The sequence below is a fragment of the Muscardinus avellanarius genome, assembly GCF_963383645.1.
Source record: "Muscardinus avellanarius genome assembly, chromosome: X".
NCBI classification, from domain to species: domain Eukaryota; kingdom Metazoa; phylum Chordata; class Mammalia; order Rodentia; family Gliridae; genus Muscardinus; species Muscardinus avellanarius.
Window position 1 is genome coordinate 3,616,071 of NC_137792.1, and position 24,799 is coordinate 3,640,869.

The following is a 24,799-nucleotide window of genomic DNA, read 5'->3' on the forward strand; positions in this document are numbered from 1 at the left end:
GTCTAGAATATACAAAGAACTTAACACACACACACACACACACACACAAAAACCACAATTAAAATAGGCAATTGAATTCAATGGGCACTTCTCAAAAGAAACCTATACTTTTGACTCTCTTAAAGGTTTTTGTATTTTTCCTAAATCTTCCAGGAGCTGAAAGATTCAGCCCTATTTGCAGATGATAGTTACAACCCCAGTAAATAAGCCTGTGTACACAGCCAAGCTTTGAGCCTGCCCCGGCCAGATTCTTGTGCGTGCCTCTACTGGGTTACTTGAGCCCTATTAATAATTGCCATGTATGTCCATGACACCATAATTAATGAGAGGTGGTCACAAGGTCTTCGTTTTAAACCTTTAGTTTTAAAGGTCAGTTTTGACTCCTCACTACACGTGGACATTCATAGGGCAGACGGCACTGATCACTTGATTGGATCTCACATTTTTGGGGGGTTGTCAAGATATGTATTTTCCCCTCTGGCTGTGAAGACCTTTGCACTTAAAGGAATCTGAAGAAAGATAAGTGTCCTTTCTGTCTGCTAATAAAGACCTTTGGAATCCATGGAATCTTTCTGGAAGCTTTGATCAGATTTGGGTTTGGGGGCAGGATTGCTTCAGAGGTGATGGTGTCTGTTTTCCTCCCTAGAGGCGCATCACGTCTGGTGTCTCTCGTTTTTCTATATTCCAAATAATATTCAGGATTTGGGGTTGGGGCTGGGATCAAACACAGGGCCTTGCACATGCTAGCCAAGCGCTCTACAACTAAGCTACATCTGTGGCCTTTATAGTCATTCTTGAACACCTTACTTGGCTTTTTCTGAGCTTTGGCAACTGATTTTGAGGCCATTTTTTATAAGGTGTGATGAAAATAATTATTGACCAGATCATATAGTTTATTCATTCAATAAATATTATATATATATATATATATATATATATATATATATATATATAGTGTGTGTGTGTGTGTGTGTGTGTGTGTGTTACTGGAGATTGGACCCCAAGAACATTCCACCTCTGAACTACACCTCCCAGCCCTATTTTATTTTTTATTTGGAAACAGGGTCTCACCAAGTTGCCAAGGTTAGCCTCAGACCTGGCTGTGATCCTCCTACCTCAGCCTCCCAAGTACTGGGATTGCAGGCATGCGCCACCACGCCCAGCTGAACAAATATATCTTGATAACCTATTCTTTGCCTTCTGTTGCTTCTTGCCCAGAATTTCTCAACCTCAGACTTGTTGACATCTGGGGCTTTATAAGTCTTTGTCATCCAGGTCTTGGTATGGAGATAAACAGCCTCTGCTCGGTGGCCTCTACCCACTGAGATTCCAGTATCTCTGCCCTTCCCCCCAGTTTTGACAATCAAAAATATCTCCAAGCCCAGCATAGTGGCACATGCAGGTTTGAGGCCAGTCCCAGCAACTTAACAAAGAGACCCTCAGCAGCTCAGTAAGACCCTGTTTCAAAAAAAAATAAAGAGCTGGGGGTATACAGCTTCAGAGGTAGAATGGGTTCAATCCCTAGGAGTATCTCCTCCTTCCAAAAAATGTTTCCAGACATCACCAAGTGCGTACGGGGACAAAAAGCACCACTCTAGTGTAGTTGGGGAGAGAAGAGATGGCCATAAAGAAGCGCAAATACAAACTTCAATGAGGCTATTAAGGGCAATGGTGTGGTATCATGAACCCCAGTAGCAGGTACATCCTGGTCCATCTGGGCTACTACAATAGAATCCCGGCGGCTGGCCAGGTGAAACCCTACGCATTTACTTCTCACCCTTCGAAAGGCTGGAGGTGAGCTCAGGCTGCATGGATGGTGGGGCTCCGAGGGTTCTCTGCCAGAGCCCACACTGCTCGCTGCTACTTCGAGTCTCGCGATAGAAAGCCAACAAATACGTTCACCAATTCGTTTGGTTTGGGGTTGGGTTTGGGTGGCATGGGGAATGAATCCAGGGGTTTTCAAACCTCTGAGCTACACCCCCAGCCCTTTTGATTTTTATTTTAATTTGAAAATAAGGTCTCACTAAGTTGCTGAGGGGCTCTCTAAATTGGTGAGGCTGGCCTAGAATCTCTGATCCTCCTGTCTCAGCCGCTCAAGTACTGGGATTATAGGCATGTGTCACCCTCCCTGGGTGACTCCTTATAAGGCCACTCGTCCCATTTATGAGGGCTCTAAGCCCATCATCTAATTACTCCCAGAGGACTAACCTCCTAGGAGCATCTCACTGGGGCTTAGGAGTTCAATATACAAATTCTGGGGGAGAATACAAATAGTCAGTCCATCACGCTTATTGAGGAAAAGTGTGTTGGTAGAAGTGGTTGTCAAGTTATGATCTAGTCCAGGAGTGAGGAAACCTTCTCTACAAAGGATCACATCGTAAGTATCTTCAGCTTCGGGGTCCATGATGTGTGTGTGTTGAAACTACTTGAGTTCGCCAAGGTAAACTGAAAACAGCCATAGATACTGTGTCAATGATTGGCTGGGCTGTGTTCCAATAAAGCTTTATTTACAAAAGAAGGCAGCGTGCGAGGTTTGGCCTGCGGGCCATCTTGAGCTAAAGGTTTCAGGAAGTCAGCCAGATAAAGGGAGAACGTGATATCGCATGCTTAGTGGCTTCTAGACATCCAGGGGAGTTTTTCACGGTCAATTGAAACTTTCCTATCACACATCCCCCAGTTTCTGGAAGCTGGCAATCAGATCCACTGACTTTCATCCCATTCGGGTTTGGCGTTTTGGCCAGACGGCCACAGGTGAGTGTGTTCCCATGGAAGCGCATCAAGTCTGGCCGGCTCTCTGATGCTGGCTGCCCTCGAGCTCAGTCCTGGGAAGTTACAACCCTTCATCTGAATTCCATCACTTCTTCGGGATGATCTGGAATGCTTCCACAAATGAACACTTTCTCATCTACAAGTTGGGGACGAGGGGTCTAGGGTCATGTGAATTTGAACAGCTTGTGGCAGGCGTGGATGTTTCTGGTCTGCCTCTGGTCTTCACCAGATGTTGGCCATTACACCGTCTCGCATGTACGCATGGAGTCAAGTGTACCATACCTGCGACTCCTGGGCTTGGCAGGGTTTCTGGGGTGGCCATTATGGTTTTCTGTTGTCTTTTTGGGGGATTCTTGGGCACCTATTACAATAGAGTCCTACAGTCTCCAACCCCCACTAAGACAGCGCCATGCCGGGAGGACAGGCTTACAAGTGCATTAGTGTCCTAGGGCCACTGACACGAAGTACCACCCACTGCAGCTGCAGAAACCTATTTATTTCCTCACAAGTCTAGTCTGCAGTCTTAACTGCTGGTGGTCGCCAGCAATCTTTGGATTCCTTGGCGGTGGCTCCATTGTTCTTAATCTCTGTGTGCACTGTCACCTGGTCTTCTCCCCGGCTATCTGTCTCTCCTCCCCTTTCCACAGAGACACCGGCCAGGTTGGGGGAAGGGCTGCCCTACTCTTGCGCATCCATCTTAACTGACGACATTTGTGGGGATCTGATTTCCAAAGAAAGCCACACCTACAGGAATCAGGGGTGAAAAGGCCTCAGCACTTTATTTTTTGGAGGAGGCGCCCCAGTGAACCGGGGAATCAGGAGAGAGACGCTCTTCCCACAGTGGGTCATGCTGACCTTGGGTGATAACTGGACTGGCAGATGGCTGGAGCCACAAATCAATTGGGAAGGCCGTCTCCAAATCCATCTCTTCTGTCGTCGTGGAGAATGGCTGTCAACTTTCACAAAGGACAAAATGAGCAAATCTCAAAGGGCTGCAGCCGACCAGGGCCCTGTCTGTGTTTATTTTAATGTTCTTTTTTTTTTTTTTTTTTGCGGGTCTGGGGATGGAACCCAGGGGCATTCTACCACTGAGCTACACCCTCTGCCCTATTTTTTTATTCTTTATTTTGAAACCGGGTCTCACTGAGTTGCAGAGGGCCTCACTAAGTAGCTGAGGCTGTCCGCGAACCGCGATCCTCCAGTCTCAGCCTCCCGAATGCTGGGATGACAAGTGTGAGCCACCACGCCCGGCTTTTAATGTTCCTTTTTATTGTGGTACTGGGGATGGAACCCAGGGGCATTCTACCTCCGAGCTACACCCCCAGCCCGATTTTTGATTCTTTATTTTGAAACAGGGTCTCACTAAGTTGCAAAAGGCCTCACTAAGTAGCTAAGGCTGGCTGCGAACCACAATCCTCTTGTCTCAGCCTCCTAAGTACTGGGATTCCAAGCATGTGCCACCACGCCCAGCTCCCACCTCTATTTTGTTATTTTTTATTTCTGAAACAGGGCCTCCTCACTAAATTGCGGAGGACATCACTAAGTAGCTGAGGCTGGCCGTGAGCCTACGATCTTCCTGTCTCAGCCTCCCAAGTACTGGGATTACAAGCGTGTGCCACCACGCCTGGCTCTGGCACCTCTTAAATGATAAGTAAATCCTTACTGATTGTGGGGTGAAGAGAGAAAAACACTGCCCAGATGACGCTTTGAATCAATATTGCAGTATAAATGTTATACAAATGACTCATATTTTGTAAGCTTTCTCCATATCAGTATTGGTGACGCGGGGGCAGCTCACTCTCCTGTTTGTCTTCTTTTTTCTTTTTTGGATGGAACCCAGGGGCATTCTACCTCCAAGGTACACCCCAGCCCTACTTTTTATTCTTTATTTTTATTTATTTATTTATTTATTTATTTATTTATTTTTGTGTGTGTGACACTGGGGATAGAACTCAGGGACATTCTACCTCCGAGCTCTACCCCCAGCCCTATTTTTTAGTCTTTAATTTGAAACAGGGTCTCACTAAGTTGCGGAGGGCCTCGCTAAGTAGCTGAGGCTATGCGTGAACCGCGATCCTCCCGTCTCAGCCTCCCGAGTGCTGGGATTCCAAGCGCGCGCCCCCACGCCGGGCTCAGTCTTCTTTGTGAAGGCTGTGGCTGTGGACACCGTAGGACGTGTAGCAGTGTCCTTGATCTTCCTTTCCTAGATACCAGTAGCATCCCTGACCCAGAGTGTGACTGATACGGAAGGACCCGGACAATCTTGGGGCTGTCGCTTGAGGATCTGTTGAGGTTACTTGTGTTTCCAAAGTGTTTCATTCATGCTCCAAAAGAGACTAATTTGTAACACTAGTGTCAGCAAATGAAAAAAAAAAAAGGATTACTCATTTCTGTGTGGGAGAAATCCTCCCCCTTGTTTCTGAAGCATGAAACTTGTGAGCGTTCTGCTTGGCTCCGGGAGCAGAGGTCTGCAGTCTTAAGAATCTGTTTTTTTCAAATCCACAGGGGACCACAGTTATAATCCTAAACAGGAGAGCGTCCAGCTCGGAGGAAGCATCTTGGAGTATGCTGGCTCATGACAGCTGCATCTTCTGAAAATTATGGCTTGTCTGGAATAAATTTTAAATTGGCCCACTAGCATTTTGTTGAACAGAACCCATGGACTGGAAAGGAAAAGAAATAAGAATGTGGCATTGGGAGGCGAGATCTGGAGAGGAAGGAAGTAGGCGACTCTGAGCTTCTTACATTTGGGAGAGAAATGGGTGTCTCTTATTTTTTTTATCTGAATTTTAATAACCCAAGTACGCATTTCCACAAAGCAGGGAAGACGCACTTGGGAAGCTCCGATCCATGCACAACATTTAAACCAAGTCTTTTTTTTTATTACAAGTAAAATTAATGTCTAAAACGTATGTTTTTATGTAAAGTCATGAAATAAACATCGAGAAACAACCCTGCCCCATCCCTATTGCAGTTCCTGAGCCTGGAGAGAGGGTTTCTCAGAGATCTTTGAATTTCCCTCATCCTTCTCAGCCCTGAAACCAGCAAGACAGAGACGAACAAGAAATCCGTCTAAGTTCCCCCAAGGCTGGAGGATTTGCATTATTTAAATATGTGAGAAGCACCCAACATTGAGTAATTATTCCAGCATGTAAGGAATGCCAGACAATGAGCCATTTCTTCTTCAGATCCAATCCAGCCCAGTTCTGCTTTCCTCTTAACAGATATGTTGAATTACCTAGCACACTACATTCTTTATACTGGGTAGACAAGACTTCTTTAGCAGTACCGTATTTCTATTTTTCTTTTGAAACTTGATGGTTGCAGCCTTTATGGATTTTCCTTTTTCTGGAAGCTTGTCACATATCATGTATGTGTGTGGAACCAATTTTGTACCTTTCCTTTTGAAATAAATATTGTTTAGTGAGAGGGTGGAAAGTAATGGCAGTGTGTGTGTGTGTATGTGTGTGTGTGTGTGTGTGTGTGTGTGTGTGTGTGTGTGTGTTTCACTTGGGACTGAACTCAAAGCCATTCTATCTCTGAGCTATACCCCAGCCTTTTAAATTTAATTAATTAATTAATTAATTTTTATATTTTATTTTATTTTATTGGTGCGCTGTATTCATACATCATAGTGGGATACAAACTTTTGTAGACATACATGCACACATCGCCCAGTCAGCCCCCACCCGATCCCCACCCCATTCTCTCCCCATCCCTCCCTCCCATGCTTGGCTTAGTGGTTGACATCTAGTATTATAGCAATTTATACAAAATTAAAAATGATAATCTCACATAACAGTTTCATTTGTCTGATACCAAGCTTTTGATGACTTAAAGATAACATTTCGATGTTTCTTTTTACTTTCTTTCTTACCAGAGAATATTTTTTTTCTATTTTTTTAGGTGAAACTATCATATATTTATATATTTATTTTTCAGAAAAAAATCTATCCTAATATGGAATATGAACTCTAGATACCCAAAACGATCTTGAAAAAGAACAAAGCTAGAAGATATATATTTTCTGATTTCAAACCATATAAAGCTACAATAATTGAAACAGTGTAGTACTGTTCTAAAGGCAGATATATAAAACATTGGAGTTAAATACAAGCCTAGAGCTAAATTCTTCCCTATATTGTCAAGTTATTTTTGACGAGGTTTCCACGAACATTTGGTGGTGAAAATAATAATCTTTTAACTAAATATTGTTGAAACATAATAATTACATGGAAAAGAATAAAATTGGACCCTTACCTAATCCCATATACAAATATTAACTCAAAATAGATAAAAGACCTAAATATAAATCTTAAGACTATAAACTTTTAGGAGAAAATCTGAGTCATAAAACCTCACAACATTGAAATTGGCAGTGATTTCTTGGATATGATTTCAATGGCACAGGCAACAGAAGAGTATACAAACTCCCTAAAAAATAAAAAAAATATTGTATATCTAAAGACAATGTAAACAGAGTTAACAGTTACTAATAGAATTGGATAAAATATTTCCAAATGCTATATCTGAAGGTATATTAATATTCCAACTAGAAATCCTAAAAATTAACAACAATAAAGGCAAACAATACCATTTAAAGATAGGTAAAAGACTAATATAAATAATGAATCTCCACAGATAACCAATCTTAGTTGACTGTTGGATGGAAACTCTTGTTTCTCTGGTTCTGGTGTGTGTTACCTATTTCTTCTTTGTAGTTAATCTCTTTGAGTATTTTCTCTAGTGCTGGTTTTGAAGACATAAATTCCTTCAGTTTCTGTTGGTCATGGAAGCTTCTTATTTATCCATCTAATTTGATAGAAAGTTTTGCTGGGTAGGAGATTTTTGGCTGGAAGTTGTTTTCTTTCAGAGTTTGGAATATGTTCCTCCAAGCCCTTCTGGCTCTCATGACTTGGTTTGGGAAGTCTGGAGTGATTCTAATTGGTTTGCCTCTGAATGTCACTTGGCCCTTTGCTTTTGTTGCCTTTAAGATTCTCTGCTTGGCTTCCACATTGGTCATTTTGACAATTATGTGGCGTGGGGATCCTCTTCTCCGATCCTGTCTAAAGGGAGTTCTATACGTTTCCTGGACCTGCGTATCAACCTCTTGCTCTATGTTTGGAAAATTTTCTGATATTACTTCCTTGAAGAGATTGTTGATCCCTTTGGTTTCACTTTCTTTTCCTTCCTCTATTCCAATTATTCTTAGGTTAGCTCTCTTAAAATGGGCCCATATTTCTTCAATATCAGATTCCTGCTGTCGGATATTTTTTCCTAGATTAGAAACTATGCGTTCATTTTTGGAATGATCATCTTCTAAGAGCGAGATTCTGTTCTCCATGTGGTCTAATCGGTTGTTTGTGCTTTGAATTGAGGCCTTTACTTCATTAATTGCATCCTTTATCTCTTTTTGGCTCTCTCTGAGTTCTTTTTGAAGCACCTCTATTATTTCTACAGTTATTTTCCTGATTTGATCTTCTAGAAATCTCTGATTTTCTGTTTTATTGGGTTCTGATGTTGTGGGCATTCATTGCTCCAGTATTATTCCTCTTTCCCATGATTTTGGAAGTTTGTGCCTTCTCTGGGTTCTTCCCTTGGGTCACTATGACTTCACTTAAGGTGTTCTGGATCTCGAGTCAGTAGTATCTCAGACCCCACTACTCCTTTACTGGGTTGTATCACAGAGTCTCCGACCCAGGGAGTCGATAGAGGCTGCTTTAGACTGTGGGGGGGTGCCAGGTTGGGCGTTCTCCTATGGTGTGATATCTGCCACCGCTCCTCCCCCACTAGGTCAATCCCAGGGAGTACCGTACTGGGATTTCTCCTCTGTGGCCCGCAATTTGACTCACTGTTCTTGAGTACGCAGATGTAGCTGTACTGGATTCGGTGAATTCTTTGCTGTAGCTGCCGGTGGCAATATGGCGCTGCTGCCCCGCCCTCGGCCGTGAGGCTGGCGTGTTTCTTCTTGGTTTTGATTTCCACTCTGAATCCCTGAGGCGTGTGCTGAGCTCAGCCACTGGGAGCTTTAGATTTTACCTGCGGCGAGAAATCCCGCCTGGCTGTTCCGCAGCGGCTCACCTCGGCTTGCTGTAGCTGTCCGGTGAATTTGCCGCCGCCGCTGGCAGTATGGCGCTTCTGCCGCGTCCTGGGGCGTGAGGCCGGTGTATCTCCTCTGTGGCTCTGAGCTCTGATCTCAGTCCGCTTTCTCTCTGGAGCCTGGTGATTTTTTTGTTTCTCTGGTGATGGTGTTTTCTGGCTATGAAAGGTGCTGATTTTGTGGTAATGGAGATTGGTTGTTAGCGGGGCTCTTAAGCCCCGCTTTTCTCGGTCGCCATCTTCCCGGAAGTCTAATTTATTTATTTTGCAGGTCTGGGGATGAAACCCAGGGGCATTTGATCTCCGAGCCACAACCCCTGCCCTATTTTTATTCTTTTATTTTGAAACAAGGTCTCACTAAGTTGCAGAGGGCCTCACTAAGTACCTGAGGCTGTCTGTGAACTGAGATCCTTCATTCTCAACCTCCTGAATGCTGGGGTTATAAGCTTATTTTTTTATTTTGAGATAGGGTCTCCCCAACTTGCTGAGGCTGGCCTCGAACCTGCAATCCTCCTGTCTCAGCTTCCCTCCAAGTGCAGGGACTACAGGCATGTGCCACCAAGCCTGGCTTGAAGGCAGAATATACTAGAGTAAAAAACTTCAATCTCCGTCCTTGCTTATTTGATTTATTCCATAGCCATCATTTAAAAGACAATACTCTGCAAGTTAGACATCAGTGTATTTTAACAGCTTCAAAAAGGGGATTTCCCAGAGGATCTGGGTGGAGAACAGAACTATTTGTATGTCTGTTCCCCAGAGTCCAAGTGAATTTCTGCTGAGCTATGTTTCCATCTGAAATGTTGGGGGGAGGATGAGTCACTACAAACTTCACACTTTTGTTGGCATCGCTGTTGGTTTTAATGTGAAGAAAATAAAGAATGCATAATCATGCATTCAGTTAAGGGTAAAGAGCCCTTTGCCTTGCAGTGCTGTGTGCACGTGGGTTTTAGTTCAGCATGGAAAGCCTTATTCAACTCTTATTTTCTCCAACAGTGCCATACACACACCCATGCGCATGTGTGCGCACGCGCGCGTGCGCACACACACACACACACACACACACACACACACACACCTTCCCAACTTATGGTAAAACTGGGAAATGAGTTTTTCCAGCCAAGCGTGGTGGCACACTTGTAATCCCAGCATTCAGGAGGCTGAGACCGGAGGATCGCGGTTCATGAACAGCCTCAGCTACTTAGTGAGGCCCTCTGTAACTTAGTGAGACCCTGTTTCAAAATAAAGAACAAAAAATAGGGCTGGGAGTATAGCTTGGAGGTCAAATACCCCTGGGTTCCATCTCCAGACCTGCAGAAAAAAAAAGAGAGAACTTTATTTGTAGGTTTTTAGGAACAATCAGAAAATGCCTGGCAGAAGCGTTACAAACTGCAAAGGACCATGGGTCAATAAAGGTCTTGGTTATCCCAAGCAAGGGTCTCTTCCTTTCTGGCTTTGCTCTGGGGAAGTCACATACAAGAACCCCACTTCAGTTATCTCAGGCAGAGTGGTCCAGAGGTGGCGGTGGCGGTGGCGGGGATGGTGTTGGTGATGGCGGTGGCGGTGGCGGGGATGATGTTGGTGATGGCAGTGGCGGTGGCGGTGGTGGGGATGGTGTTGATGGCAGTGGTGGTGGTGGGGATGATGTTGGTGATGGCGGTGGCGGTGGTGGTGGGGCATCAGCTTTCAGGAAGGGTCTCCAAGCTAGCTTTATTGGCATGCTATGCCACCCTTCCTTCTCCTCTATTAATGGGCAGAACAAAGAGATAATTATCGATGTTACTGTGGTGATGACTCGAGCTCATATGAGTGCTTAGACACGTGTGCAGAGGGGACTAGGTCGGTCAGGCTCCTAAAAGCAGAGCTGGGGTGGGCCTCGCACATGAGTGACTGACTAGGGGCAGGTCTACAGGGGGTGAGAGGTGGGATAGGCACAGCAGGAGATGCTCAGGCTGTGGTGTGGAGGGAGGTCTAGCTTCGGCCCGAATGCCTGGGGAGCTCTGCATGCAAAGGGCACTAGTGTCTAGGCAAGGCGGCTCGGCTGTTTTACCCCACAACTGGCCCCTGGGGGGGGTGCACAACTGCTCAGACAGCCCCGCTGGCTTATCCTTAGCATCCTCTGGAGAAAGAAGCCAGCCTCAGCCTAGGCGATCTGGGCGGGGTGCTGCTACACACATCAACAGGGATGGGGTGAGGGTAGCACTGCATACCAAGGGGCAAGGACTCAGAACCCAGGAATCTGAAGAGCCGAGCCTCAGTTTCCCTGTCCACAGCATCCTCCCCGGGGGCCTCCACTTGAGGCTGGCACCCTGGCCTCAGCTATGGACGAGTCACCATTGCTTTAGTCAGTCTCTGGGGGAAGGTGTGTGTGGGGCAGGGTAGGAGCACAGACTCTAGTGGTTCTGGGTAGCATCCCAACCAGCACAATTCCTGTGCACGGTCCGCCCGAGGCCCGTACTTGCAGCCAGCCAGAGAGGTGGCAAGGGTCCTGCTTCCCAGTGAAGCGGCGTCAGCACTGGCCTTTGGAGCTCCTGATTGGTGCGGTTTCCCCAGTCCTTGCATGGGGTCTCTTGCTTTATTTCATCTCGCCCTGCCTTCCGCCAGAGCTTCCCCGTGCGGTGCACCTGTTTCGCTCTGCTCAGAGAGGCTGTTTCACTCCACTGTGCTTTGGCTCCATTCTGAGTAGTTTTGAGTGACAGATCTGTATCCAGATTTTTTTGGGTATGTGTTAATGGGGGTTGAACCCAGGGGCTTTCTGCCTCTGAGTTATATCCCCCAGCCCTCTTTTTTATTCTTTATTTTGAAACAGGGTCTCATTAAGTTGTGGAGGGCCTCATTAAGGAGCTGAGGCTGGCTGAGAACCTGTGATCCTCCCGTCTCAGCTCCCCAATCCCTGGGATTACAAGTGTGCGCCACCACCCGGCTCCATATTTGTGACTTCTGAAATGACTGTGTAGGGGTGTGGGGTGAAAATGCAGCTTCAGCGCCATCGTGCTGGGTGGTGAGGTGACTGTGGGGTGGATAGGAAGGGAGGGGAAAGGAAGACAGCAGCCAGTCCCATGGCTGACAGTCCTGCTGCTCAGCAGGGGAGATGTCAGAGCAGGGACACACAGCACTTGGGGAAGTCCCTGGCATATACAACATCACAAAGCATAGCTGTCTCGGGGTCCTTGGGGGATTGGTTTCAGGACCCCCCAAGGACCCAAGTCCTTGGATGCTCAAGTCTCTTCCATAAAAAATAGTATAGTCTGTTTCAAAATTTAAAAAAAATGAAAATAGGACTGGAGGTGTAGTTCAGAGAATGCTCCTAAGGTCTAATCCCCAGCATGCGCGCGTGCACACACACACACACACACACACACACACACAACACACACACACACACGGAGCACCCTTATTGCTTAAATAAAACTTTGTTAGTTATATATTTAAATGCATCAAACATATTTGATGTAAAAGTACACTATGATAAATCTTTTTTACATTTATTATTATTATTAATTATTATTATTATTTTGGTGGTACTGGGGTTCCTGGAAACCCTTCTACCTTCAAGCTATGCTCCCAGATCTATTTTTATACTTTTTAAATTTGGAAACAGGGTCTCTTAAGCCAGCGGGTCTGGCTTTGAACCTGCGCGATCCTCCTGTCTCCGCCTCCCAAGCGTGGGGATTACAAGCGTGCACCACCACGCCCGGCTATGATAAATCTTTTAAAAATAACATTGGAAAATACGAGCTTTTTAGTGTCTTATCTTGGTCTGTTAGGTTTTCTTTAAAGTGGGATATGCCGCCAAGATTTAAACAGGTGTTAACATGTACATGTAACTTTAGCGTTTTCTGATTTTCCATTTGTGAGGAGTCTAATAAGCATTATTTTATCTGGATAAAAAGGTATAGTATTTATCTATAAGCTATGCAATCCTCTCATATATTTAATTAATTAATTTATTTATTGCAGTACTGGGGATGGAACCCAGAGGCATTCTATCTCTAAGCCACAACCCCTGCCCTATTTTTTAATTCTTTATTTTGAAACAGGGTCTCACTGAGTTGCTGAGGGCCTCACTAAGTGGCTGAGGCGGTTTGAGAACTGATCCTCTGGTCTCAGTATCCAACAGAACATTCTAGTAGTAATTAGATACTTGGGGAGCAAGGAAGTTTCTGTGTCACAGTGGAAGTTTGAGGAAAAAAAAAGCCTTTCTTGGAGAGATACCCGATGGTTTCTATATCTGCACATTCTTCTTTTTATTTTATTTTATTATTATTTTTGGTAAAGCTGGGATTGAACCCAGGGGCATTCTACCTCTGAGCTACATCCCCAGTCCTATTTTTTATTCTTAATTTGTGTGTGTGTGTGTGGGGGGGTCCTGGGGGTGGAACCCAGGGGCTTTCTACTTCTGAGCTACACTCTCAGATCTATTTTATATTTTGTTTGAAAAAAGGGTCTCACTAAGTTGCCGAGAGCCTCACTAAGTAGCCGAGAGCCTCACTAAGTAGCTGTGGTTTTCTTCGAACTTGCAAGATCTCCTGTCTCAGCCTTCTAAGCACTGGGATTAAAGGTGTGTGCCCCCACACCTGGCTTATTCTTATCCCCCCCCCCCCCCCCACGTACTGGGGATGGAACCCAGGGGCATTACCTCCAAGCTACATTCTACAGCCCTATTTTTTTTTTTTTATTCTTTATTTTGAAACAAGATCTCACTGAGTTGCAGAGGGCCTCACTAAGTAGCTGAGGCTGGCTGCGAACTGTGACTCTCCTATCTCAGCCTCCCGAATGCTGGGATTACAAGTGTGTGCCATCGTGCCCGGCTTATTCTTAATTTTTTGAAAGAGGATCTCACTAAATTGCAGAGGGCCTCACTAAGTAGCTGAGGCTGGCTGAGAGCCTGCTATTTTCCTGTCTCAGCTTCCCAAGCGCTGGGATTCCAAGCCTGCACCTCCATACCTGGCTTGCACATTCTTCTTTTTAGAAACAACTCTCCCCCTTATAAAATAGTCCCATTTTACAACCACACTGGAAGGTAAGCGAATTTTTAAAAATCCCACCCAAGGAATGCAAACTCCTATGTGCCTTGGGGGCGTTTTTCTTTTGCATCCGGATTTGGGCCGCTGTCAGACTTTTTACTAGATAGATATTCTTGTATCGCTGGAACAATTAAAAACAAAAGAAAACCGTGCCGCTGTCTTACATTTCCTGAGCTAATGCCCTATGGCCCTGGATCTGGAGCTGTTGGTAAATGGGGGACTCCGGGGCTTCTGTTTCTCCACTGATGGGTGAGAGGAACCGAGCTTACCGGGCAGGTTTTGTGTTTTAGGTTGACCCGGCTTCCTCCCCAGCACCGGCCTGCCTGGGTCTCTACCTAAAGGAGCCGGATGAAGAGCAAAGCTCAGAGTCGAGAAAGTAGATGAAGAAATCCGAGAGAGTCGGGGCCCCCGGCCTAGCTAGTGTGGGTACCCGGAGGGACTGCGGGCCTCTTCTGGTGGGGACGCGAAGTGGCCACCTGCCCAGCTGCGTACTTCCCAGGTGTGTCCTTCCTGCTCTCGCCAAGAAAACTGCTGCGGGAGCCTGCTCTAGCGGAGGCCTCTCTTCTGGCATTCATCTACTTTTGCTGAAGCAGCTTAGGTTTTGGGGGGGGGCACGACGGAGCCCCCACTTTCTTTTTTATTTTTAAAGTTTATTTTTAAAAATTTTATTGGTGCATTGTATTCATACATCACAATGGGGGTAAAAAACGCGTGTAGACATACGTGCGCACATCACCCAGTTCGGAGCCCTCCCTTTCTAGGTGCAGAAAAAGGAGGACCTCCCAGACGTCCGAGGCCCGGGAGCGGGTGTCTGCCTCCCCCCATCCTGGAACTGCTAGGGCCGCGGGAGTCAGGCCGGAGCCGGCGGCGCCTGCAGCCCGGGTGGAGCGTCGTCCTCGGGCCCTGCTTTCTCTCTGCGGTGACCTGGGGGCGGGTTGACGTGGCGGCGCCGGTCCAGGTCCCGGTGCGGTTTCCCGAGGCGGGAGGAGGTGGAGGAGCGGGAGGGCAGAGCGGGAGCTCCGGGACGGAGCAGGGCGGCGGAGGCGGGGCAGCGGGCGGCGTGGGGGTGGGGCAGACTCGCGGAGAGCCGGGAGCCCGCGGGGCGACGGGAGGCGGGGCGACGGAGGGGGCGGGGCGTCCCTGGGAGCGCGGGGGCGGAGCCGGGGGCGGAGCCAGCGCGCCCCGCCCAGCGGCCGGCTCCCCGGGGAACGAAGATGGCCGGAGGGGCCTGGAGAGCGGAGTGGCCGCCGGCTGCGAAGGCTGCGCCTGCTGCGGGGCGGCTGTGACTGCGCGCGCGGCGGCCACCCGGGGCCCGGGGCGTCGCGGGGTCGCGGGCAGCGGCGCGGCGGGCCGGGCGGGCGGCGGTGCGCGGGCGCCCGGCGGAGGATGCTCGGGGTGCGGCGGGCGGCTCCCCGCGTGCCGGGCGCCCGGCCTTAGTGCTGGCGGAGGAGGCGGCGCGCGCGGGGCGGCCGGGCGGCGGCGGGCCCCGAGCCGTCATGCCGTGGCTGAGCGGGGGCCGGCGGCGCCGGCGGGGACAGGCGCGGGAGGCCCCTCGGGAGCCGCCGTCCGCGCAGCCCCAGCGGGAGCCGCCGCCGCCCGCCACCCCCGCGGCGGTCCCGGTGGCCTCGGTGTCCTCGGGGCCGCCGCCGCGGGGCCGGGACAGCGCCGAGCTGCCGCTGCCGGCCGGCTGGGAGGAGGCGCGCGACTACGACGGCCGAGTCTTCTACATCGACCACAACACGCGCCAGACGTCGTGGATTGACCCTCGCGACCGGTAAGGGCGATGGCGGGGCGGCCACCCGGGCGGCGGACCGATGCCGCCAGGGATGCGCGGCCGGTACGCCCTGCCCAGCGCAGGGCGCCCCAGACCCCCGGCCCCGAGCAAAGATCGGGTACCCGTGTCCCCGGGCTCCGGGGTGCTGCGATCTGGGCGCCTCCACTACGGCGCCGGCGACTCGCCACTGCGGGCTGTGATCGTGGCTACGATTCCCATCCCGTGGGCCCAGGGAAAGGAGGGAGGACAGTAGAAGGCTCCGGATCTGGGCCAAGTTTGGGCGTCCACGAATTTGGGGCGAGGACCCCCCTCCCCGTCCTCACCCCCACTGCCAGGGCACTGGGGGAGGATGGAGTCGGCCGCGCTCCGGGGGCCTCGAGTCCCGGCAGCGTAGAGCCGCGTCCTCCTCCCGGTCCTGGGTCGCAGGGCGGACACTGGGATTCGGTCCCGTCACGTCACCCGCTGTCCAGGGCCTGCGAACTGGGCCCCAGGAATTTCCTTTCCCGGGGCCGACGGATGGCCCTCTTTTCCTTTTTCTGTAGTGGCCTCGCCCATCACTGTCCCGGGCCTCTGCCGCCCACCGCCAGAGCTCTCAGCGTTCCTGCCCCTGCAGTGGCGGGATGAGCTGTCACCTTGGATAACAAACGTGTGCCCTAGCTTAGGGGTGTGGGTTCCTTGCCTGGCGGGCTCCGTCTGGTTTCCATCCGAAACCTAATGCCAGATGGGGCACTTCAGGGACTCCCAACCCTTTTGGAGTTGGGAGAGACCATTTCCAAACTGTTGATTTCTCTAGAGCCTTAAAAATCAAGTGAGGTAAAATTCTGTTTGAAATAGCCTCTGTGTGTGTGTGTGTGTGTGTGTGTGTGTGTGTGTGTGTGTGTGTGTGCAAGATATCCGTGAGGCACAAAGTTCTCTTATTCGTGTAAATAAATTTGATCAAGTAAAAAGAGATTCTTCTAAAAGCACTGCCAGATTTCATTATTTTCACATAATGAAGCCCTCTCTTAACTGTTTTGCCCACTTCCAATGGTTTGTCTGCTTTTGGAGAGCTGTATTTTTTTTTGTGTGTGTGTGGTTGAAACCAAGTGTTTCCACTGGTTATCTGATATCTTGTCCTCTCTAGAGCAACTTCTCACCACCGCCAAAAAGGAAATACTGTAGGCTTCCTAGCGATTCCAAGACTCGAAAAGGCCCAGTGTGGTGACATTGTGCCTGCTTCCTCCCACCTACACAGGAAAAGGCAGCCTGCATAGCACTGCACTTTCAAAATAAACTTTTAGGGAGGGAAAACTGCTGGTTTGTTTGAAGATTTCTCTGGGTTCAGATAGGAAGAAACCAAACAAAAGGATCATGGTTCCCCAACATTCTCTGAACGCTGCAGACTTCTTGACTCAGAAACGTACATAAATTCTAGCACATTTTTTTTTCTAGGCACAAAAGATGCTTAGATATTTTGAAAATCAGGTGACATCATATTGTAATTCCAACCAAATGCCAGAGTCATCTGTTTGATCAGACCTTAGGTGGCTCAGGAATTGGTAGAACTGCTTGGAACGGGGCGCTCTTTGTATTGTATGTCTGTTAAAAGCCCAAACAACTGGAAAATGAACCAATTAAAAATAGTGTTTTGCTTAGAAAAGGCTAAGGCTCATTTTACGAGGGTAATATAAAACAGTTGTGGTTGTATTGGAACGGGAATTCATGATGAAAGACGCGCATGTACAAATTTTTGTTGTAATGGTATAACCTGCAACAAAGGTACGCGGACCCTACAGAAACCAGCTTGTAGGATCATTGTTTCCTTGTCTTTCATACACATTTCCTTTTTCCAGAAATCTGTTACTGTGAAACATTTTTCACCCTTTTCAGATATTGCGTATGTCGTAGGTTTTTTTTTTTAAAAGCCCTGTTTCTAATGCTGTTGATTGAGTGAACAAAAGTGGATATTTTACATTTTTTGTAAAGTAAAAACATGTGTGTACTTTTATGAGACATTGTTTTTATAGCGAGTGCAAATTCAGCCGGGGACAGCTTGAACTTCAGCTCCCATAATACCTTGCCCGAAATATGTATGGAATGTTCAGCAAGCCACAAACATTTCAGTAGAGTGTGCTGAAGGGTGGAATAGTCATTCTTCTTCCTCTTTCAAAACACAGCGTTGCCGAGTTTTATAGGTGACTGGTAGTCCTTTAAAGTTGTAATTAACTTTGATTATATGCACAGAACTGTATGTTTTCTCCATGTGCATCTGACAGATAAAACCCTTTTTGAGTTGTGTTTCATTCACATGACCGGAAAGTGGCATTCGAGAAATGAAGACTTTGTCACCAAACAGATTCCAAATAGAGAACGGACAGGAGACTGGCAAGTAGATCATAGGTTCTTAAAATGAAATCATGGAGGAATCCATGAATGCAGGCGGGTAGGCGAATATTGTTGCCTTTAAACATTATTTCATATGTAATTTAATAAAAACTTAGCGTGAAATATGCTACTGTAAGCAAAATAACCAAGGGCTAAGGGATACAAACAAGAGTCTCTTCTGGAGTGTCATAGTAATTTAGTTCAATATTGTGTTTAACAACACCTGATAGTGGCAGCTTGACATACTGGTGAATTATTGTAGTTCTTCTTTTTAAAGTTACAACAAAGAGAATGTTAGCCTAAGGAAAAGAAACATCTTTACAGCTGGGACTACAGATGTGTAAAATGTCAGTATTTTATAAACCAAATTTTTTAGTTTCATAATTAACCTTCCTTTGCCTTAAATTCATTATTTTATACATCAATACTGTGCATATAATTTTCATGGTCAGTTTCTTGGGAATTATATGCAAAAAATTCATTTCAAAGTGAATTGGCCATTTCCATGGCTGGCTGTTTCTTAGTGGTGCACATGTATTCCACATATATTAACCTAGACTACAGTAACCACCTTTTAAGACAGTATTTACTATTGGAGCAGAAAATACGGGAAGGCAGATTTTGCCAGCTTTGTTGCAGCTGAGTGTTGTGTCCTGCGGCTCATCTGGCGTTGTTCTCTACTGGACATGCCAGTTCTGGGCACCTTAGGTGAAAGCGGAGTGGAAATCGTCACGTGGATGGTGGCACATGCAGATTCTGTCGTGGCATGAGCTTTTGGAGACCCATTTGCACACTAGACGGGATTCGACCTGCACCACATGGAGTGATTCTGTAGCATATTAAAAGTCCTCTGAGCAGCCTTTTGCTTTTTTTTTTAAACAGGAAAAAGAGCACACAAGATTTATTTCATGTCTAAAGCATGGGAGTATTCAACTCCAGGCTTTTGCTTTAAGAAGAAAACAGTCTGTGCTCTGGAATTTGCCAGGTCGGAGCCCCATATACCAGAGCCAGATAATATCACCACCGCCTTCTTGGAGTCTTTAGTCAGTATTAATTAGCAGGAGCTTGACTTTATTTACTGCACAGAGTCTATTTCTGCCTTATATGAACTCTCCGGCATGAGCTTTCTGATAAACACCTAATGATTTCTCCATGTTTCATGTTTTTAGTATTCCAGATAGTGCTTTTATGAAAACGAAGGCTTGCTTGGCTTTTTTAGTACTTTTATTGGTGCATTCTAGTCTTACGTCATAATGCAGTTCATGGTGATAGTGAGGCACAGGCATGCTGCACTTGACGAGCTTTCCCCTGGCAGTGCCTGGCTTTTAAGGCCATCGGGAGTCAGCCCCTGAAAGAATCTTCCCTTGTTTCTGTTTAATTTGTCAACCACCACCGGGTTTGGTGGCACATGTCTGTAATCCTAGTATTTAGGAGGCTGGGACAGGAGGATCACATGTTCAATGTAACTTAGGGAGACCCTTTTTCAAAATAAAAAATAAAAAGGGGGTGTAGCTAAAAAACAAACAAAAAGAGCAAGCCGGGCGTGGTGGTGCACACTTGTAATCCCAGCATTCGGGAGGCTGAGCCAGGAAGATTGTGGTTCACGGCCAGCCTCGGCTACTTAGCGAGGCCCTTTGCAACTCAGTGAGACCCTCTTTCAAAATAAAGAATAAAAAATAGGGCTGGGGTATAGCTCGGAGGTAGAATGCCCCTGGGTTCCAGACCCACAAAACCAACCAACAAACTATAAAAAGGGGTACTAGTGAGGATCAGCAGTAGAATGCCAGAAAATTGTCAACACAGAAAATTGTCAACAACCACTTCTTGGTCTATTATCTTTCTCTTCCTTTTTTTCCCCCTCAAGAAAAGTGAATGGAAAAGTCATTGATTTCCCAAAATAGCTCCCGGATGTTTGGAAATCTCCAAGTGTCCTTCTATTTCCTTTCATTCTGATTTGGGAAGTGAAAATGATGTGTATCCTATCTGGTAGATTCGACTGCAGGAGCCCCTGGATTAAGTGATGGGCTGGAGGTCGCCTGGTCAACCTGACGTGGCTTCTGGACTTGTAGCCCAGGTCCTTTTGGCTGCCTTTCCAATACATTCAATAAAATCAATCCAATGGAATAAAAGGCAAGTTAAATTCAGTAAAGTGAATCCACATTTATGGCGAGTCTCGGCTTCCTGTGTGCTGGAATGATGTGGGAATCAGATTTATCAGGGGGGTGAGAGAAGGCATATAAAATGACCAGAAGAATGGTCACCAGGCAGGCATCTCAGGGTTCATTTTGTTTCTTAGGTAGGAGTGACTTCCCAGAAAAAGAGGGTGAGCTCACTTGAGCCTGGGGTGGCATCAATGCTTGGCCATTGATCTCCCGAGGTGCCAGTTTCTGTGAGCAAGATAAGGGGGGAGAAAACGGCTGGTGATGAGGCTGTGCTGGGTTTCTTCCGAATGGCTCAGGGAATCAGTCGCTTCCACAGGCCCCGAGGTTTCATGTGAGGGACAGAAGACTCGGCCAGACCGTGCATAGCTGAGACTCCCACAGCTCTGGGGCTGGAAGAGCTAGGAACATTTTGTTCAAGCTCCTCTTTTTGCACTTGAATACTACGCTAAGTGGCATGTTCTGCTCCTATTTAGAAGGATAAGGACTTGAGCTGGGGGGGTCTTCTGTCACCCCCCAGTTCTTTCTAGGATGCTACCAAACTCCCACCCCCTCCTGTTCATAAGTATCCTGCCTCCATTCAATGCTTGCTCATTCATTCGTTCAGCAACTGTACTGTTTGTTACACAGCCTCTCAGCCTTGGACTTTCTTCCAGAGTCAGGACTCCAGTGGTGCACAATAGCAGAGAGGTCCGTGGGGCTGATACTGCTGGGGTCCTTCTCCATGATGGCACCTCACTATGCTGTCCCAGTCTGTGCTTGGCTCTAGCTTTTTTTTTTTTTAGAGCTAAGGATTGAACCCAGGACCTCATGCATGCTAGGCAGGTGCCCTACCACTGCGCCATACCCTCTGCCCCTGGCTCTCTGAACATGGTAGATATATGTTGAGTGCTTTAGGCGTTTCTGTGGATGTTTTCATCAAAAGCCCACAATGAGCCTGGCATGATGGCGCACACCTGTGATCCCAGTACTTGGGAGGCTGAGACAGGAGGATCACAGCTTCAAAGCCAGCCTCAGCTACTTAATGACCTCAACTCTCAGCTACCTAACAAGACCCTGCTTTCAAAAAAACAAAACAAAACAAAGAAAAAAAAAGGACTAGAAGTATAACCGGTACCCAAAACAAAACAAAGTAAAGCAAAACCAAACACTAAAACCTCACAGTGACGGCACAAGGTATATGTAGGTGGATGTGTTAGAACACTAAAAGCGAGGGAGAAGCCAGGTGTGGTGGCGCACGCTTGTATTCCCAGCATTTAGGAGGCTGAGACAGAAGGATCCAGGTTCGCAGCCAGCCTCAGCTACTTAGACCCTTTGCAACTCAGTGAGCCCCTGTTTCAAAATAAAGAATAAAATCAAATAGGCTGGAAGTGTAGCTCAGCAGTAGAATGCCCCTGGGTTCCATTACCAGTACCGAAAAAACTAAAAAATGCAAAGGAAGTTGACTTGGTGATCGTGTGCCAACGAGGGCGGCATCTGTCTAGTTCCCGAGATGATGCCTGGCCTCCTGCCTGGCCTTGACCCTCCCCTGGCTAGGCAGCTGTGTGCCGCTTGCATCGTGCTAGACCCACTCTTTAGATTTGTCCCAGGTTCTTGGGGGTTTGATTTGAATTCCCTACCCCTATGGTATGATGGTCCCTTAAAGATATCAGTGTCTTAGTCTTCTGTTAATAAGTTACCTCGCATGGCAAAAGAGCCTTTGCAGGTGAGATTAAGTTAAGGCTCCTGAGATAGGGAGATGAGCTGGATTATCTGTGCAAGCCCAGGACCACCGTAAAGGGTCTTACTGGAGGGAAGGAGGAGGGTGCGGGTCAGAGATGGAGATGTGACGTAGAAGCAGAGGTTGGAGTGAGGAGGCCACGAGCCAAGGAATGCAGGTGGCCCCCAGAAGCTAGACAAGGCCAGGACACGGCCTCGCTCCCTGAGCCTGCAGATGGAACGCAGCCCTGCCCACGCCCTGGCACTAGCTAAGTGAAACTGATGTTGGATCTCTGTCTCCCAGGACTGAAACATAATAAACTCACTGCATCTGGACTCCCACACCTCCAAGCCTTGTTTCCCAGGGGGAATGGAAGCCCAGGGCCAGCTCAGTGTCCTTGATAACAGCCTGGGCAGGTAGGGCGCTAAGCGTTCTCTCTCGCTGGCTCCTCCCGGTCCCCTCAGTAGGTCCTCGTTGGTTGTAGGGCGAGTCCCACAATGGGACTCACGTCAGATGCAACGCTCCACGTCATTCCGGTGAGTTAGTTAAGGATGGGGTGGTGGGGAGGTTGGATTTCAGGGAGCAGATGCAGGTTGGCGACTCCTGGAGGTTTTCTCAGATGGTGATTACTCTGGACTAGAGACGGGCACTAGGGCTGGAAGAGGTAGGGCTTATTATGTCAGAGAACTTGGGAGGAGAACGGAGAGCAGAGGATTTAGGTAATGCTTGAGCCAGTGAAACCCGCAGGGGCCCAAAGAATCTTGCCACGGGCTTAGGAGGAGCTGAGCACACTGGGGCCACCTCGAAGGCCTTTTAATTACACTCGGATGACTTCGTTTTTGGTATTGTTGTTTTTTGTGCTCAATAACTTGGTTACAAAGAGAAACATGTTGAGTTATTTAGTTTCTGTATTGTTGATGGGTCAGTTTCTTAAGAAGTATCCAAACCAAGAAAGTGTTACTTTAGACGGGGGCAGACCTTTGGGGTGGTGTTATTCTTTGCAGTGGGGGCTGCCCCGTGTAGTATAGGGCATTTAGCAGCATCCCTGGCCTCCACTAACGTGTATAAGACAGTAGAAAACCTCTCTGAATTCTCCAAATTTTGACAGTCCAAAATATTTCCAAGCTGGGTATGGTAGCACATGACTATAATCCCAATACTTGGGAGGCAGAGACAGGAGGGTTGCACGTTTGAGGCGAGCCTAAGTATTTTAGGAAGGCCCTCAGCAAATTAGTGATACCTTGTTTTAAAACAAAAAATAAAAAGGGGCCGGGGATGTAAACAATTTTGGAAGAAGAATATCCCTGGGTTCAATCTTCTGTTAAAAAACAATCTCTAGATAGTAGCAAATTCTTGGGGGGAATATTCCCTGGTTACAGTGAGTGTTTCCTTAAGCAGTTAACTTGGTTTCAAGCAGATGTCTAGTTCCTGAGATACTGTGTTACAGCAGGTAAGAGCTCAAAGGCCGGATTTCTGTGTTTCCATGAAAAACAGATGCTAAACATACTGATAGATAGAAAATCCCAGACCAAAGCCTGGCGTGGTGGCGCTTGGGAGGCTGAGACAGGAGGATCGCACGGGTTTGAAGCCAGCCTCAGCTACTTAGTGAGGCTTTCAGCAACCTAGTGAGACCCTGTTTCCAAATAAAATATATAAAAAAAGGTCCGGGAGTATAGCCTGGAGGTAGAAAGCCTCTGGGTTCCACCCCCAGTACCACCAAAAAAAAAAAAAAAAAAAAAAAAAAAATCCCAGACCAGTATCTGAAGCTTTGGGAACGTATATGTGTATTGTTCAATCTTGACGATACTCTCAATCAGTAGACATTTTAAGTCTGTCAAGTATGTAGAAAATGAATCTAATTACACTTCTATTTGACTGAAGAACCGAAGGAAATAAATCTGCTCACACTTCCTTGTTCTGTAGCAACCTGGGGAGCCACGACCCGACTTGGCCTTTTTTTTTTTTTTTTGGTGGGACTGGATATGGAACCCAGGGGCCTTCTACCTCCAGGCTACACTCCCAGACCTATTTTATATTTTTATTTGGAAACGCTGAGGCTGGCTTTGAACCTGCTGGATCCTCCTGTCTCAGCCTCCCAAGCGGGGATTGGTGCATCATTATGCCCGGCCCACCGACCTTCTGAATAGTGCCTTCATGCATACCTGCGCAAGTCTACCTGCTGCCCGCTGCTTAGGGTGCCACTGCTTAGGGTGCCGCAGCCATTCTCTTGCTCACCTCCTGCATGGAGGAGGAGCAGAGGAGCTAGACAGACGATTGTTTCTGCTTGAAGTCTGCATCAGTAAAGCTTGTGCATCTCAAAAGGCTGCTTTTGGAGCTGTGGCTCCCCCTGGGTTTCCATCTGTGAAGTCTACTTTTTTGTGTGGTACTGGGGGGTGGAACCCAGGGGCTTTTCTACCTCCAGGCTATACTCCCAGAACTTTTTTTTTTTTTTTGGTGGTACTGGGGTTCCTGGAAACCCTTCTACCTCTGTGCTATACTCCCAGACCTAGTTTTTATATTTTTATTTGGAAACAGGGTCTCTTAAACCAGGGAGGGGCTTGGAACCTGGAGATCCTCCCGTCTCCGCCTCCCAAGTGTGGGGATTACAAGCGTGCGCCGCCACGCCCGGCTAAAGTCTACTCTTTCTTTAAGGTGGAAGGAGGTCAGGAGAAAATGGAAAGGAGGGTGGGAAGTTGCCTCTGAGAAAGAGGAAGGAGACTGGCTGTGCCCGACCCCAGGTGAGCAGGGGCTCCTACACCCCAACTTTGCTGCGACAGGAAAGAGAACGCTTACCTACCTACCCTGGGGAGGTGGCATTTCCAGGCTGCCTGGAGCTTGGCCAGGAAACCACAGTCATTTCTCTTTCTTAGAACTCTTCCTCCAGAATGGAGAAAGGTTCGGGATGTAGAAT

The 24,799-nt window shown here is 47.5% G+C and overlaps 1 protein-coding gene across 1 annotated transcript in view; it reads left to right on the plus strand.

The window, feature by feature from the left end:
• Window positions 1–15,388: 15,388 nt before the first annotated feature.
• Window positions 15,389–24,799, plus strand: part of WWC3 (WWC family member 3) — a gene marked incomplete at both ends in the record, with an annotated part of 131,803 nt that continues 122,392 nt past the window's right edge. The window contains one exon of the mRNA XM_080719174.1: window positions 15,389–15,666. Within this exon, the coding sequence (XP_080575300.1) occupies window positions 15,389–15,666 (278 nt within the window). The remainder of the gene's footprint in view (window positions 15,667–24,799) is intronic.